Source organism: Megascapheus bottae, chromosome 30 (assembly GCF_031878675.1).
Source record: "Megascapheus bottae isolate mThoBot1 chromosome 30, mThoBot2.hap1, whole genome shotgun sequence".
Taxonomy (NCBI): domain Eukaryota; kingdom Metazoa; phylum Chordata; class Mammalia; order Rodentia; family Geomyidae; genus Megascapheus; species Megascapheus bottae.
The window spans coordinates 8,325,174-8,343,796 of NC_143538.1; the positions used below are offsets into that span (position 1 = coordinate 8,325,174).

General features: G+C 38.0%; 1 protein-coding gene across 7 annotated transcripts in view; it reads right to left on the reverse strand.

Annotated features, from left to right (window-relative positions):
* Mef2a (myocyte enhancer factor 2A) overlaps window positions 1-18,623 on the reverse strand; it is a 64,068-nt gene that overhangs the window by 23,306 nt on the left and 22,139 nt on the right. For 5 of the 7 annotated variants that reach the window (XM_090321472.1, XM_090321477.1, XM_090321473.1 and 2 more), the window contains 2 exons: window positions 12,470-12,673; window positions 410-547 (listed from right to left, as the gene is read on the reverse strand). In XM_090321472.1, the coding sequence (XP_090177598.1) occupies window positions 410-547; window positions 12,470-12,673 (342 nt within the window). Of the gene's footprint in view, window positions 1-409; window positions 548-612; window positions 745-12,469; window positions 12,674-18,623 lie in introns of all 7 variants that reach the window. The other 2 variants (XM_090321474.1, XM_090321476.1) reach the window with 1 other exon arrangement.

Genomic DNA, 18,623 nt, shown 5'->3' on the forward strand with positions numbered 1-18,623 from the left:
TCAATCAACAGCTGGATGTGGGGGCGCATAGCTATTATTGTAGCTACCCAGGTAGCCCAAATAGGTGGGTCTTGGCCCAATTTGACCCCAGCGCACACCGGAAAGACCATATGCAAAAAAAAAACAAAAACAAAAAAAAAAAAACTAGGGGTCTGTCTCAAGTAGTAGAGCAAGTACACGGACCTGAGGTCAACCCTAAGTGTCACTCTAAAAGAAAACCAAACAACAAAAGAAATGTAATATGTACTACCATGAGATTTCAGTAATTTACAAGTTCTATAAAGCCAAAAAACCAAAAGGAGCCTTTATTTCCTCTTTTCCTTATTACTGACATCACGCCACCATATAAGATGGATGGTCAATTTCTTCATGCACGAGATAAAAGCATAAACCATACTTTAGTACTCACTGCGATTTTATGATTCCGCATCATATTATCAAATTCCTCGTTAATTTTTTTATACTTTTCTTCTGTATGTGGAGTTAGCACATAGGAAGTATCGGGGTCTGGGCTGTCGCACCCTCTGTGTTCCTTCTTGTTCAGAGCCTAGATGATGAAGTTAACAGAAAGGATCAACAAATAAAAAGTAGAGGTAAAGTGAAAGTACTTACAGGGCCTCGTTTGAAAATAAAATCACTATCTTCATTTAGTTTGCTGAATCTGTCCTCCGAGAGTGGACTGTGCTCAAAGTAATCGTCAGCATCAGGGCTCTCACAACCATTAAGGCCTTTCTTTCTTAACGTCTGAAATACAATTGGAAAATTCACACACAAAGAATACTAACTTGCCATGAGTTTTTCTGTAAAATTGAATAAGAGAGCAGGGATTGAATGAACTTAATTATGTAAGAGCCACTGAAATACGTTTAAAGGACCACAAATGTACGCTGATTCTTCAAGAAAGACAAACCTAAGGGACTGGGCAAGGTTAATTCTTCCATTGTACACTAAAAAACTAGGATAGGCACATTGTAGTATTGTAGGGAAATTAGAAGTTGTAGTGTATAGAATCAGAAATCTATCAAATGATGTTTTAATGTGCATTTATACATTGAACACCCCAGCTACTTCATCTACTGACATTCTTTTGTGCCTATGAAAGTCTCTCTTGTTCAGAGATATAAGCACTGAATCTCATTTCTTTTTTGAGTATTATCATTCTCCTGCATAATTCTAAAATGTAAAGGCTCATATCTAGAATGATTCTTTTAATTTTACAGGCTCAGAGAAAGTCATAAGTAGTCATCAGTGTAGATATGTTCACTTCTCCAAGTACTTGACACCTGTCGGGAATCTCATCCACACTGTCTCTTATTAAAAGCAATCATGGGCAGGGAGGTAACTAACTATATGTGTCTGTCATCCTAGCAGGTGGGAAGCTGAGGAAAGATGACTTTTAACTTGAGGCCTTGTCTCAAAGTCAGAGAAGGACTGAAAGTATGGCTCGGGTTCAAAGTGCCTGTCTAACAAGTAAAGGTCCCAGACTGCAAACAGACAAACATAAAACCACAAAATATAAAAAAGCACATGGCAAATATGTCTATTTCTTCAACTGCACCATGGAACTAAGCTCTATGAGTTCTATGAGTATGTATGGATATTATGTGTACTTAGCCACAAAAAGACCTGTTACGATGCTGACATTCATCCTTTCCCATTCTTGGTAGCAAGTTCTACCTGTCCAATCTTTCCTAGTTGCTATACATCAGCAGTGAAAATACTAGTATTCTGAATAACAGAACACACAGAACTCTTACAATCTATATATCTCTAGAAACAAAATAAATATAGTAGATACCCATAAATCTTATTGTGACACTGCTGTTGTACTCTAGCCTTACATGTTTGGATTCTTCTTCCTAATTGTCCTGTCTTAAGAGTACTCTTGCTCTTTTGGTATACTGAAATATTTATCACTGAATTTTCTATCAACAGCAACCATCAAGCATCAACATCTTTTCATTGACAACAAAAGAAAAGAATATGAGCTTTGTTCAAAACTTACACAAAAGTTTTATCCTACAGAAGGAGGACTAATCCTGTGTGTACTTCTGGACCAGAAAGGTGCTCTGCTATCTGGAGCCCTGCAAGCCTTCACTTCAGATGGGTTACTGGCACAGGGAGGGAGTTTGAGAGGCAATATCAGCCCTGTAGATAACAAGCTAGTGAACCTCTGTTTGACAGCCAACTAGTGTCTCCTTATCACAAGGATAAAGAGTTGCTGTGAGGACCCAACTTCCATAAAAAGACTTTTTCTGTCACCTTTATCATTACTAAATAGCATAATAGTAAATGTTTCTCCTGTGTTGCTGGCACTAACGAGAGTGGAATGCGGTAATCTATTAACAAGACCGGGCCAGGCACACAAGAGAAAGGCCAGCATTAGCTGTCACTCATGCTTCAGGTTAGCTATAATGAAAACACTTGCTCAATGACGAAAACCGTCTGAGATCAACAGTACAAGGCGTCTGAATATATGCGGAAAAAAATATCAAGAGCAGGACTACTGTTGTTCTCTTTGGCTTTTGAAGCTGGTTGCTGTGCCTTGTACTAAAGTAAACAGAACCACAACAAGAGTCATTTCTTTACAATGTGTTTTCACAGCTACTCTGGCAAACTTGAAGAAACTCAGATGTGCCAAAATAGTTTTAAATTTCAGTGGGATGTACCATCCAAGTTGATTTATTCCATTTTCTTTTCTTAAATAACTGGATCTTGTGCCAAAGAGATCATTCATGAGCGATTATTTATCAATTTGAGTTGAAACCCATCTATCTTTATATTATTCTGAACATTTTTAAAGGCTCTCATTGACGAGATTACTCTTAAAAAGAAAAGTCCTAAAACTAATATAGCCAAGTTTTCCTGTCAATACATTTCTATGTAAGTTTTATTTTTGGAGGGTTAGTCATTCACTTTTTTTTTTTTTATCTGGTACAGAGAATAAGGAGCTGTTTTAAAATGGGAGCAAATGTGCTTCTTTCAGGTACCTGATAAACTAGTTTTTTTGGACTTCTTATGTTCTAAGACTGGTATCGAACTCCACCAGATGCCAATACTTGGTTTACAAATGCTCAGAGGTAAATTCTTTTCTTTCTTTTCTCATTTTCTTTACCTCATTTGTTCAAAATCAAATAATTCTTTCTGTAATCCTTTGAGAGTAGAAGATAGTATTTTTTCTGAGTTCCTGGACTGATGTTGGAGACAGTCTATTAAACTTATAAATATGAGAGTTTGTTGGAACCTGAAGTTCTGCTTTTAACCTCTTTATCCAGCTGGGTAAATGACTGAAGGTGTCTAGAGCTTAAAAACTTCTTTACCTTTGGGTTCTCATCTTCCCTTAGACTTTCTCTGATACATTCTTTAGAGCTCTTTGGCAATGAAAAGATGGCCTATAAAAGTTTAGCTAGCATTTTTAGTTGTTTTCAGCAGGGGAGTTGGTCCAGATAACATGACCCCAAAGTACTGAAATTTGAAAAAACACTATTTTAAAGAATTTTCTCATAAAAGGCTGTTATTTTTCCTCGATGATTTTACTGTTTCTTTTTAAGTTAGATGTAGGAAATAATTTGGCAGTTCCTCAAAAATTAAACCACAGAACTTACCATACAACCGAAGAAATTCCACTCCTAGCTAGATACCAAAGAGAAAATAAAAATATATGCTCACATAACTGTGTACAAGCTTCAAAGCAGTAATTGCACTGGATTCAACCACAGAATGAATCACTAATTTATTCTATAATATGGATAAAATGTCCACTTACATGATAAGAAGGTCCACAGTGGACCACATGTTATATAACACCATTTACACAAAATGACCAGAAGAGGTGAGTTTGTTGACTCTAAAGTAGTTAAGTAGGTTAACATCAAGTATGTCTGACATGTAAACCTACATGCTTCAATTCTAGAATAGTGAAGGATACTTGGGGGAAGTAGTTTCTAGGGTATTAAACAGTATGAAAATACTTCACGTAGGTTACTGAAAGTTTTGTAAATGTTTATGATAAGCAATACCATTGGTATTTACAGGGATTAAGTTTTGATTGAGTACTATTTCCATATAGATATTAAGACTGCTGGGGGCCTGGAGTTTGGCCTAGTGGTAAGAGTGCTTGCCTAGCATGCACGAAGACCCAGGTTCAATTCCTTGGTACCACATACATAGAAAAAGCTGGAAGTGGTGCTGTGGCTCAAGTGGCAGAATGCTAGCCTTGAGAAAAGCCCAAGGACAGTGCTCAGGCCCTGAGTTTAAGCCCCACGACTAGCAAAAAAAAAAAAAAAAAAAGACTGCTAAGGAACTAACCCCCATAAAACAAAACTCAGTAGAACTTAGGAAAATAGTGTTCTTTTTAACCAAAACAAATTTAGGAAAATAAACAATTTTAAGGAGAACTTCAAGAAATATTCTTGAGTAAATTCACATACCAAAATCCTACATATTCAGTGATATTCCTGGAGTAATTCAGAATACATAATTATGGCATACTCAGAACTGTGAGTCAACCAAAGAAAAACCTGAAAAATTCTAACTATGTATTTACATGTCTAAAACAAAAAATCTCATATGACCAATCAGAATGTTCGATAGGTACAACTTTAATTGTATTATTATAACCTTAAAAATAGAAGCCAGGAACGGTGGCTTAAGCCTGTAATCCTAGCTACTTGAGAGGCATGGATGCCTCAAGGACTGTGGTTCAAGGCTTGTCCATCTCAACCAATGGCTGTACACAATGGTACACATCCATTACCACGCCGTAAGGGCAAGTACAATGACTGTGAGTGGTGGCTCAAGACTGTCATCCAGTGACAAGAAAAGTACAAGTAGGAAGACCTAGGCACAGGCTAGCCCAGGCATAAACTAAGACCCTTACTCTGGAAATAACTGACATAAAAAAGGAGGTGAAGAGTGTGGCTCCAGTGGTAAAGTGCCTGCTTACTAGCAAGTATAAGGCTCTGAGTTCAACTAAAAAAGAAAGAAGAAAAGGAGAGCTGTGACTCATTTATACAGAGAGAATAACTTCGGGTCTGTATACTCCAGATTAATAGTCTCTTTGAGAACCGCACTGCAAAAAAATTCAAATAATTATGAAATCTATGTAGTGGCCATCCTAACTTTAAGTTATATATATGAAGTTCCAGGTTTCAAAAAAATACCACATTAGGGCTGGGAGCATAGCCTAGGGTAGAGTGCTCACCTGGCATGCATGAAGCCCTAGGCTTGATTACTCAGTACCACATATTCAGAAAAACCCACAAGTGGTGCTGTGGCTCAAGTGGCAGAGAACCAGCCTTCAGCAAATGTGTCCAAGGACAGTGCCCAGGCCCTGAGTTCAGTCCCCAGGACTGGCAAAAAACCAAAACCCCTGCATTACCCATTTTCATGAAAGGACTGAAATGTGATCACATTCACTCTAGATGCACAGAGAAAACACGGACAAACATGGTAAGTACCTAGAATCTTTTACTCCAAATGATCTTCAGGCACTAACAGCAAAACAGTATTAATAAGTTGGGTAATAAGTGATTTTAGAAGAAAACATCCCAATCTAGGGAGTATATTCCATGAAGAGACTTCTGCAGCATGTGTCAGCATAGCTAACACAGGAAAGGCATAAATGTGGTCAGCTACCACAATATTCCTAAGGCTGCTTATTGTAATATTAATGATCCTTATTATCATACATAGTACAAATAGCAATGCAATGAGTTAAAATGTAGAAAGAAGATACTACATTCAATATTTTAATCTCTTTTTCTTTATGTGTAACCCCTTTCAAATATACATGCAATTCTAGCACAATTTATTACCTAAGAAATTTAAGATAGTGATACCTGGGCAGCTATTCTGGTACGCTGTTTCTGGCTACCCAAACCTTCAGGATGAATTCCATCACAGGATCTCGTTTACTCCCATTCTTAACAATGTACTGCTCTATTCTTGGCTGATCTGATCTTACCTTCATAAACTGTGCAGGGACTCTTCTCTTTCCTATCTTTTTTTTTTTTTTTTTTTTTTTTTTTTTGCCAGTCCTGGGCTTGGGCTCAGGGCCTGAGCACTGTCCTTGGACTTTCTCAAGGCTTAGCACTCTATCACTTGAGCCTCAGCACCACTTCCAGCTTTTTTCAATGTATGTGGTACCGAGGAATCAAACCCGGGTCTTCACGCATGCTAGGCAAGCACTCTACCATTAGGCCAAACTCCCGGCCCCCCTTCCTACCTCTTGACCTAGAATCTTCCTTCCACTGTTTCCTTCTCTAGCCCTGTCCTGCAAAGGACTGGCAGGCAAGGGGGCCAACTCTACAGTAGGCTTTCTCTGACCACTCTTCCAAACCTCTTTATCTTCCCTTCCTTATGTGGTCAAAAATGTGATGGACGCATGGAAGACTTTTACAAGTGGGCCAGACCCCACATTCTATATAAGGGTAAGTACTAACAGGCTGAGTCCCTAACCTATAGGAATATAAAAAAAAGACACAACTATATTTATCAATAATCACAAGAAATACCTTCTAGAAATGCATGGTATATTACAAAGTGATATACAACATACTTTGTCCCCATGAACTCTTGGTTTTATATCTAAACAATCAATCTCTCATGAAGAAAAATAGGAAGTGAAGACAAAAACCAATCTTTTCTCCTTTCCTTTCTTCATTCTGGTGTTAGTGGGGTTAGGAAGCACAGCTCTGCATTTGCTAAGCAGACTCTCTGCCACTTGGAGGCATGTCTCTAAGTCCTTTTCGCTCTGGTTATTTTTGAGGTAAGTCTTGCTTTTCCACCAGGGTGTCCTGGACCACTGTCCTCTACAATCTCCCCCACAGTTGAGATGACAAGCATGCCCCAACATCCCCAGGTTATTTTCAGTTGAGACAGTGCCTCGTGAACTTTTTTTCCCTGGGCTATCCTAGAACTGCAGTCCTCCCAATCTCAACCTCCTGCATAGCAAGGATGATAATGACATGCTACCATGGGACGGGGCTCTCACAAACTTTCTGCCATCTCTGAACTTCAACCCTCCTATACCTATATGCCTCCTGAGTAGCATGGGTTATAAGTTATGAGTCACTGGCACCTGGCAGAAAGGTCTGGCCTCTAGTAACAAATTATGAGTAAAAATGAATAATTCTGATATCTATGATATTCAATGATATCTATGATACAGAGCAAAATAAAAATAGTGAAACTGAAAGTGCATGAGCTATAGTGATGGAGCAGAGACTTGGGAAGAGGCGAGGACCACAAGGATGGCAAGGATGGTATGCCTCACCCTGTTAATCACCATCCTGCTGCTCCAGGCCACGAGGAAGGAAGACTGGCAGGGAGGGAGCTGGAGGAGGATGGCAGCTTGGTCTTACAACCAGATGTCTCATTATTTGTTTCCCTTCCCTACCACTGCAAATGCAGCCCTGGAAAACATTAGGCAAGCCTCTTAAACACTGTGTCTGTTCTATTCCTTTTCTATAATAAGGAGGGGGGAGGGGGGGGAAACTGATTGTTTCCAAAACCTCTTTAAGGATATTATAAAACTGCCAGAAAACCAAAACAGCATCATGCCCTTCAAGAGACAAAAGCCATTTCACTTCTTTTTTGCTCATCTAAGAAACTAGATTCCATCTCCCACTAACTTCATGCTCCTCTCACAAAGTATCTCTTAAAGAAGTTCTCATAACCATGTAGAAATGCAGGTACTAGTGATGGCAAAAGCCTCATTGAGTGGCCTCACAACAGTTGAGCCGTGACCCTCTGGCAGGGGCCTATCAGCATTCTGAAAGCTTACAAAAGTCTCCAACAGAATTGTCACTTTTATCCCAGCTTGTATTGTGGTGCTCAGTTTTATGTTTTCACCTAGTTAGTTCTACTCAGTAGACACTTAAGGACTCCTGTCTTCCTGTTTGGTGGTAATTATGAGTTACACAGCTTATTCTCTCTAACCCTTGGAAAGTACAGGCAGCAATAAACAAGTGTCCCTCTTGATACACCCTTCCTCCTTCAGGGAGGCAAAAGACTGTATTTCATTAGGGAGTTCCTCATTCTTAGGCATTCCCACTGTTTCTTGGAGGCTGGGTGAGGCGTAGCTAAAGCTAATTCAGTCATTCAATTGCCTTTGAAGACAGTGGAACCAACTGGGATTTGGGAAATGACCCTAACAGCTCTGGCCTAGTTGAACACCTGCCCTTGTTTCCAGTGAACCAGCAGGGCTTTTGTGAGCCCCCCAGGTTCTGCTGTTCTCTCTTACAGGCAATTTTCTTTTGCACTGCAATAAACTATCTTGTATTCTTTTTTCTCCTTCTTCTGTTTCTGGCTTTTTCTATACTGTTCCAGAGAACACGGAAGGCCCCATCTGCTTGTGAATTACTGGCATTCTAGTCTTAATTACTTTTTAAAGAGTCTTTAAAAATTTATCATTTCATGTTTGCTTACTGGCAAAAATTATTTCTGTGGGTATTCTTCAGGTTAAGAACAATTTAAGAGCTAGATGGCCAGGAACATGGCCTAGTGGTAGAGTGCTTGCCTAACATTCATGAAGCCCTGGGTTCGATTTCTTGGTACCACACAAAATAAATAAGAGCTAGATAGCTATTTCCAAGAGACTGTATGTTAACTTTCAGCTTACAATTTTACTGAGGACAAGTTAATACAAGATTATTTAGACTTCTATTAAAGCTGATCCAGCAGATCTATGATAAGGCCAAAGAACTTGTATTTCTAAAAAGTTCTCTAGTACTGCCCAGTATCAACATGGTGGGAAGAATACCACATTTTGAGAAGTATATATCAGGAATATATCACCAGCTGATTTATTTCTTTGATCCTAGTACTTAAGAGGTGGAGGCAGGATGATTCTGAGCTCAAAGCCAGCCTGGGCTAAAGAGTGAGTTCCAGTCCAGTCTGAGCTTCACTGACCCTATCTCAAAAAAAAAAAAAATCAAACACCACTAAAAATTGTTTTTTTCTGTAGAAATATTTACTATTTCTACAAAAGGAAAGGAAAAAAGGGATACAAAAAACCCTAACATTTCTTATGCAGCAGCTGCTAAAACTCTCATTTCATGCCTTTTATTATAAAACTTATTTTGATGCACAGTTCCAAAGTATGTACTAGTTATAGATTTTTATTTAGTACATACACACATGCATGTGTATAAATAATAAGTGATTACTGATGTTGGTTGATTTTAATCTAGTTTCCTACACTATAGAACATATTTAATATTGCTATAAAATTATATAAGTGAGTTGACCATTTTCTAATCTGAATTTACTGACAAAGTATAGGGGGTTCTAATATTTTCTTTATATGCTTTAACTACTTCTCCTTGCAGGACCAAAAAAAGCCTGCCACCTAGGGCTAGGGGTGTAGCCTAGTGGCAAAGTGCTTGTTTAGATGTGCAAACGGCTCTGGATTTGATCCCCAGCACTGAAGGGTGAGAGCAGCCCGTCACTTATTTTTGTGCCAGTGCTCAATAACATGAAAAGATTCTACTGATGTCTTTGATGGCATTCACTGTGAACTGTCACCTAATGAAATGCAGGAAGGAGACCTTTCCTGTTGGTAAAATCATCTAGTGTGGGGTAGAGGGGTGCCCCCTCAAGTCTACAAGGACAGAGCTCTGCAGTGGGGACCTCTTTCCTTTCCCTCTTCAGCTTTTCATCATCCTGTTCATCTACATTATAATGTGCTGTTCAATAAATTGCAAGAGGTAAGCAAGCATGCCCCAGTTCTGTGAGCTATTCCAGCAAGCTAACCAAACCCAGGGAGGGGCTTTGAGGGAGTTGGTTTGTAATCAACTGATCACAACCTACTATATGGTATGAGCTGAGCTCTCACCCAGTGGTTTCTGACACTACGTATTTCATGCAGTATCTAAACTAGAGGATATATAGCTGTATGCACAGAACTACTTAATGTGTAGGTTAAAATCTCATACATACCTAGCTACACAAGTGTTTTGTATATTGAGTGTGGCACTTTATTTTTTTGCTTCAAAGTTGTATCAGTAGATTATCAAAATGAAATTCCTATTCAACAAACCAGAAATGGTTGAATAAGTAGTAAAATAAGGACTTGGTATCATACTTATTTTTTTTGTCTTCATTTCAGTGAAATCACTAATTGTATGTGTTTTACTGATGGCAATGAGCTAAAGAATTAAAACAACATATGCAACTATATCTATACTCAGTTAATGTAAAACTTAAGTTATTTGAATGCTTTTAAATAATTTTTGCTGGTTCATTGCTTTTGTTGGTTTATAGCTGGGGCTTGAACTCAGGCTTGGGCCCTCCCTGAGGTTTTTTGTTCAAGTCTGATGCTCTACCACTTGAGCCCACTTCCGGCTTCTGGGTTGTTAATTGGAGATAGAAAGTCTCATGGCCTCTCCTGCCTGGGATGGCTTCAAACCATGATTCTCAAATCTCAGCCTCCAGAGCAGCTAGAATTGCAGACATGAACTACTGGTGCCCGGCCTTTAAATGCTATTTTCAATAATTAAATGATTCGTTATAGTCAAGTATAAAATACGAGTATGTTTATAGAAAGTTGGCATTTTAGTTTTAGGAGAGGTGGTACTAGAGCCTCATGCTTGCTAGGCAGATACTCTACCACTTGAAGCAACCCCATACATTTTTGCTTGAGTTTTTTGAATAGTGTCCAGCAATTTTGTCTATCCGGGACTGGGCTATGATCACCCTGTAGATGTCTCCTCTGTAGCTGGGATGGCAAGTCCAGTGGTTTTTATAAGCTGAAATACGTCTCATGAATTTTTTGCCCAGGCTGTCCTTAAACCACTGTCCCTTCAATCTCTGCTTCCTGAGTAACTAATTCTATAGGTATTAGCCATCATACCTGGCTTATTAAACATTTTAACAAAAATAAAGCTCTTCATAATGCAAGCATTTAATGCTAACTGCCAATGCAATTTCATGTTTTGTCTTGTTATGTCTGGATATGCATATATACAAATTTTAGAGTGATGTGAACTTTTTACTATAAGGAAATGTTCCCAGATACCATGTGCAATATGGTCCTACAGAGAAATAGCCCAGCATGTAAGAAAGTGCTGCATACAATCCAATTGAAAGAGAAGTTTTGACAAGCTAATCAATCAGTTTTCTTTCACTGCTTAAATCATCCTCGACTATTTTGTTTCATCTCTGTAACTTTATGCTGATTAGAATTTCATTTATTCCCTATAACATCATTAACTGAGGGACAGTACTGTGGTTTAATCTCAAGGCTTCATGCATGCCAAGGAGGCATTCTGACACTTGAAATATGCCCTAGCCCCCAACTGTTTCTATCACTCCTTAAAACACATCCGACAGCATTTAAATACCATAGCCACATGATGGAGGCATCGCTCTTAGGGTTGATATGGATGACCTTAACAGCAATGTTAGAAAAATGTGTGCATTATCACTCCTAGGAGGAAGACCTGAGACCTAAATATGCACTATTAGTGAGGACACATACAGGTGCATCACCTTTACAGGTGAAAGAAGACCAATTTTATGCATTTAGTAAACTGCTGTTTGCAGTGTGAATCCTTATAGCTTCCTTGAAATACAGCCCATTATGAGTATCTATAACACCTCACTGAACAAGAGAATACAAGAACTTATTCCTGCTTCTTTGGGGTGGCATTGGAATTTAAACCCAGGCTGTTCACCTGCTAAGCAGGTACTCTGCCACTTGGGCCACATTCCCAGGTCTTTTAGCTCTGTTTTTTTTTTCTTTTTTCAAATAGGATCTTGCTTTTGGCTTTGCATGTAAGTAGGATAACAGGTCTGGGCCACCATGTCTAGCTTCTTACTGGCTGAGACTGAGCTGGCTTAAAACTGTGTGTCTCTAGATCTGACTCCCAAATAGCTAGGATTATGGACATGAGCTGCTATGTCTGATGGTGGTATTGCTTTATGAAAGTCTTATTTTTAAAATACTCTTTTCGAATAGATAAAAATCATTCTGTAAAAAACAACTGCCTTTTCACACAGTTAAGCTGACAGACTATGAAAGATACTGAATGGGTTGTGGATAAAAAAAAACAAACAAAAAATCCAAAGACTTTCCTTCCCTACCCCAACTAAAAGCATCCTTAACAGAACAAATATTTTCTTCTTTTTCATTAGTGTTGAAAGTGGTGAGTTGTTGGTGACATAAAGCAACAATTAAGGCCTATTAAAAAGCTTTTAATTTAAAAACTCATACAAAATACATAATCATAAACAAAATGTTAGACTATCCTAGCTGTTACTTATGTGGGAAAAGAGGCCAGCTTATTTTGTTTGAATGAATAGGATCTGTTTATAGCACAAGTAGGTCATCATACAGCAATTTTAGATCCTTCTAAGAAATGATTCAATATTTTGGACATACAAAGAAATCTGGCAGTTAATGTTACTTAATGGAAGATTTAATTGTTATCTTCTGAATTATGCATTACTAGATATGTTATGTTACCTCCACAATATCCGAGTTGGTTCTGCTTTCATGAGGCTCATTGTATTCTGTATACTTGAGAAGAACTTTGTCCATATCAGTGCTTGCATACTGAAACAGTTTGTTAGAGCTGTTGAAGATGATGAGTGCTATTTCACAGTCACAGAGCACACTAAGTTCATAGGCTTTCTTCATCAATCCAAACTTTCTCTTTGTAAATGTGACCTGGACAATTAAAAAAAAACGTGCCTTTTATTAAAAGCATTAGTAATTGAAATTTAGGCTATTTGAAGCTGAGTCTTTTTTCAATTTGGAGCCAGATTTCAAAGACAGGAATAAGTCCTAGCCACAAGCTCCACCTGCGCGTTTTCTTTCCCCATTCTACCACAGGACTACTGTCTTCCCTAGTTCAAGGTTTCTCCTTATCTTGGCTGTGGCAACATAAAAGGGAAAGAAACAGAAAACATAACCAGTGGGCTCCTTTACCATTCACTTTAAAACTATTATAACCTGTCCTCAGCTCCATCTTAGGTAATCCAATAGCATCCAACCTTCGATCTCTAGACAACTAATCTCATTAATCTAGCTTAGGCTTTTCTTCCCTCTCAAATGTTCCTACTGCTCCCACTGAATTCAGTTCAGGATCAACAAATTCTCTGAGGCTGTCAAGTCTTCTTTTACTATTTATTCTCCCCCCCCCCACTTTGGTTGGTGGTAGGGCTTGAACTCTGAGCCTCCCCTCTCCCCTGAACTTTTCAGCTCAAGGCTGGTGCTCTTACCACTTGAGCCACAACGTCACTTCCGGTTTTCTGGTGGTTAACTGGATATAAGAGTCTCACAGACTTTTGTGGCCCGGCAGGCTTTGAACCTTGATCCTCAAATCTCAACCTCCTGAGTAGCTAGGATTATAGGTGTGAGCCACCAGCACCCCGCTACTATTTATTCTTCTAAATGAAAGCTGCTACTTATAAAGTCCCACAATTTTTTTTCTTTAAAAAATATTAGACATTCCTTAAACTCAAGGCCCCTATAAAGTAATTCTTTTTTGTTCCTTTTTCTCTTTTGTAAGCTATTTTTCCTACTCTTTCCTTCAAAAACCTCAGATATTTTGAAGCCTAGGCCACGAAATCATACTATCTAGTAATCCTCCCTGTGGTGAGTCCAAAATGATCCAGCCCTATCAATGTTTCTCATGCAGTACCACACGACGACCCTGCGTGCCAGTCTACCTCCATGCCCACTGACCAGTGCCTGCGCACTGGACTCCCTGTTCCTTTCTGGCTCTGCCTAGGGCGCATATCCATCACTCCCATGGTCACAGCTTCAGCTTCCCCTTCGCCAAGAACCCCTTGTCGTGCAATCCCTCTTTTGCATCTTCTCCAGTTTTTCTGGTTTGTATTACCAGTCCTCCAATCCACTGACTGTGCCACTTGATTATTACAGCCCAAGAAGCCCTTATCCAAAAAGGTCAGGACCATAAGTGCTTCAGATAAGGGGTGTTTGTGGACCCCTTGTATGCACACAATGGAATGGCTTAGAGGTAGAACCCAGTTCTAGCCATGTATTTATCTTTCAGATACATCTTATACACATACCTGGAGGTAATTTTACACAACATCTTTAGTGTGTCTGGGTTTTGACAGCAGCTCATTACGTGAAGTCAGCTGTTAAATTTACCACTGTGGGACATCATAACGAGCTCGAGAATTTGGGATTTGGATCGATTCTCTCTTTCTAGTCAGTGGTCCATCACTGTTTCTATTTCTTCCATACATATAACGCCTTTACATAGCTTCAAGCAAGAGCTTACTCCCTGAACATATACCCAATCACCTCTTAATCTCTATGCTAGTGGGTGACTATGATAATGCCTAGGAATGGAACCTCTCACCCTCAAAATTTGGTGCTTCTGAAATGAGGCCTGATATTACTAACTTCACTTGTTTGGTCATTTACCCTAATCTGAATCACATTTGTAATTTCCCATCTTCTCTCCCAAAGCTTCACTTCTCTGATAACCTCACCTTAAAGAAACCAGAAATAAAAGTCACCCCTTACCAAATCTATTTGTTTGACTGTTTCATCTGTACCTTTCCCCAGCCTCAGGTTCTCTGCTAATGCTGACATGTCTGCTCCTATTCTTTCTTGTATTTCTCAATCTCTTCCTCCTCATGGTCTTCTTCTGCTTTACTAGATTGAATACATCAGCATTTCCACATGCCCTGGATCCCCTTCAGCTCTACACTGCCATTCCAGCCTTTTGCCCTCAACTTCAGAATAAAAATGTCTGGAAAAAAATGTCTACAGTCACCTATTTCTTACAATTAAGTCTCTCCTTAGCCAATCAGAATGAACTTCCATTCCCATGTTATGTCTAGATTGCTCTTATCAATTCATTATGTCACCTTTAATGTATGCAATTAAAAGTCCACTTTCATGTAAATTCTCATCTTTACAAGTCAGCCAAGTGACTTGTTTTTAAAAAAATCTTTTAGTTGTACAAAAGGCTTCAATTCAGCATGTCAATTTATAAGGATAATGTCATTCCTACCCCACCCACTCTTCACTGTCTACTAGCGATACTCCGAACTCAACATTTCTTGAGTCTCAGCTTTGACTGCTATCTCCCCTCTTTACTCAACCTTCACATTGAACAGATGAAGAGGCTTTCAACTTGGGCTCCCTTCTCCTTCTGTCCTGCTTTGCCAATGATTTTATCACAGTTTTAAAATCAGTAAGCTTTTCCCAAACTCTAATCCATTTCAACAAAGGTACTGTTTCTCATTCAAATCACAATCACAAACACAATGTAAAGAATTACTCTTGATCATTCTTACTAGTCTACCCTATGCAACTTATCATCAAATTATATCAACCTAAACTCTTAATCCTAATTATATCCTAATTCTTTCCGTTTCTGTCTATACCACTAGCATTCAAGGTAAGTTACATCATAGAGTTTTCACACATAATGACCTTAATGGATATTCTGCTTTATTACAGAGGGGTTACAATTCCATTTGTCAGGCAATGAGTACAATCTTTCTTAGACAATATCACCCCTTCCTTCTCTTTCTTCTAGTTTGCTACTCCCATATGTGAATATTTTAAAAATACAGATCAAATTAAATTGCAGCTTAGGGATTTTCACTACACAGAAAACAATATCCAAAGGACAATACCCTTGGACCTAAGCCATACTAGCTACTGATCACAGCTTAAGATAAGAATATTCCAGCCATAAGACTGTAACAAAACATAAAACACAAAGCAGTAAAATAAGCCATTAGAATCTATAATATGTCTTGACTTAGCATTTCACTTCAAAATAAGCCTGGTGCCACACAAAGGTTCCCTTTACATGTAGAAAACATGTGAAACTGCAAATCAGTAAATGTCAACTAATTAGTAATGTTCATTAGTAATGTTGTACTATAGCCAAAATTAATAAATTTTATGTGACACAGACAACTTGACCTAAAACTAGTCTAGTTAGAGAATGCTAACTACATAATTACAATATACAATTTTATAACTCCAAGTCAATTACAAATTTCTTAAGTCAACTATATTAATTACATTGAAGTAACATATGCTAGTCATTGATAACTCACATCTATAACTCTATAAACTCAGGAAGCTGAGATCTGAGGATCATAGTTCAAAGTCAGCATAGGTAGAAAAATATATGAGCCTCATCACTATCAAAATGCCAGAAGCAAAGCTGTGACTCAAGTGGTAGAGTGCTAGCTGAGAAAACAAGAGAGCAAACACACACGAGGCCCTGAGCTCATAACGCACCCCCCGCCAAAAAAAAATTTTAATCCTCCCGTAACAGTTCCACATTTAGTTTAAAAAAATTAAAATTCTAAAAGATACTTGTGGTTGATTGTTGCTGGTTAAACACTGACTGACAAGTAGTTTCCTTGGAAATCAAAAGAGGTGAAAACTGCCAGCCAATTCTGAAGAAATACAATGGCAGAGGACTATGCTAGCAGGCATAAAATTACAGTAATTAGAATAGTATAGAATTGAGAAGGATAAACAAAATAATCAAATGGAACAAAACAGAATGAAGAAATTGTCCCATGCGTACATTGTTACTTGACTCATGACAAAGGCAATGAGGAAAGGATGGCTTTTGTAATAAGTTATGCTGAGCCAACTATTTCATTTCTAAAGTAACACATCTTGACCTCTACACTTCAAGTCAAACCCTCAAATAATTATAAATGTTTAATAGATTTCTAAAATATGAATAAGTAAATCTAAAACACTCCGACAAAATCCTAAAGAATTATCTTGAGAGTTTGCTTGGCGATTCTAGAGAACAACATAGCACAGATGTCTAACCCAAGAAAAGCCCTGATGTGATTCTCCCACATAACCATTCCTGATTTGGTTGGGTTATAAGCATTAGAAAACTCTTGTCAATTGTTAAAAAAAATTAATCACATGTATGATCTATTGACTCGGTAATTGTACCCGTGAACACCCAAGTGTCATGTGCCCAAAATAAGAATATTAAAGACTATTAAAACAGCATCCTTCAGACTGGTATCAATGTAGAAAACAACTGAATTTCTTTTAGAATAGAATAGGGAAAAAAAGGTGGAAAAAGTAATATTTTGAGCAAAAAGAACACTGCTGGAGGTATCACAAGCAAATCACAAATTATGCTACCAAGCCATAGTTAAAAAAACAGCAAGGCACTGACACAAAAACAGATATGCATACCAATGAAATAGAAGACCTTGAAATAAACCTACACATCTATAGCCATCTGATTTGTGGTGAAGGTGCTAAGAATATGCTAGAGAAAGGACATTCTCCTCAACAAATGATGTTGAGAAAAATGGATATCCATGTGTAGAAAAATATAACCAGATCCCAATCTCTCAGTCATGTACAAAATGGATCAAAGATCTTACTTGTAACTCTGAAATTATTAAAGGAAAACATAAGAAACTTAAGAGATGTAAACATGGGCATCAACTTTATGAATAAGACTCTAATTGTACAGTAAGAATAAGAATCGGTAAATGTGACTACATCAAATCGAAAAGCTTTTGTACACCAAAGGGAATAATTACAGAATGGAAGAAAACCTGTGCCCGTTATTCATCAGACAGAAGATGAACATTTAGAATACATAAAGAACTCAAAAATTATAGCATATCAATTAATAAATGGGCAAGTACATTGGACAGTTCTCAAAAGTATTACAGATAATACGTGAAGAAACATTTGACATCCTTAGGCATAAAGGAAATGAAAATAAGATTCTATTTTATCCAAGTCAGAAAGCAAAAACAAATGCAGAGTATGGGGAAAGGAGTTTTCATGGGTGTAGCTTCATCTGAAAGCACTTTCTATTTAAAGTAGAAAAGATGAATTAATTCTAAGTTATTTTAAAATAAGCAATTTTACATGTTTATAGGAGTAATGTTCAGTAGTTATGAAATGTTAACATCAACATTTAAAATATTGAACTTAATAAAACCTTGGGGAAACAGAGCTGTGGCTCAAAGAGGTAGAGAGCTTTGAGCAAAAGAAGCTCAATGACAGTAACCCCAGGCCCTGAGTTCAAGACCCACAGTCAAAAAAAAAAAAGAAAGAAAAACAATTTACTCAGAATCTATAGATTTTTAAAAATCAGTAAAATTAAGATATCATTTTAGTTTATGACCAATTATGTCTATGCCTAGTCAAACTTCAAAAGCAAATTGCCTCACTGCATTCTTTCTATCTTTGCTGCATTCTTTGCTGAAATGATCTGAGAGAGAAATTCAGATAGCCCTTGTCCTGTTTGGCAGCATTAGCTAAAACGATGATTTAGCAGATAAATCCATTAAAGAAACAGGCTAAGTGCAGCTGTTGGAGACAGAGGCAGGTTCTGTCTTCTTAACAAAGGCATTTCTTCAACTCTGAAAGTTCAATAGCACAGTTGCCTAGCTCCTCTTTTCCTTCAGGCATAGAGAATCTATTCCACAGGTAGGTTCAATCTCACTAGACCCACATAAACATGATTATCAGTGGGAATTTTAAGACTGCTGCTACTTTCCCCCTCATACATTATTCTCAAATCAGCACTATTTAATACACAACATGCATAGAGTAGGTCCCCCCCTACATGTCACAGCCTTCAGATTTGTGAAAGGCAGTTCACTTGCAC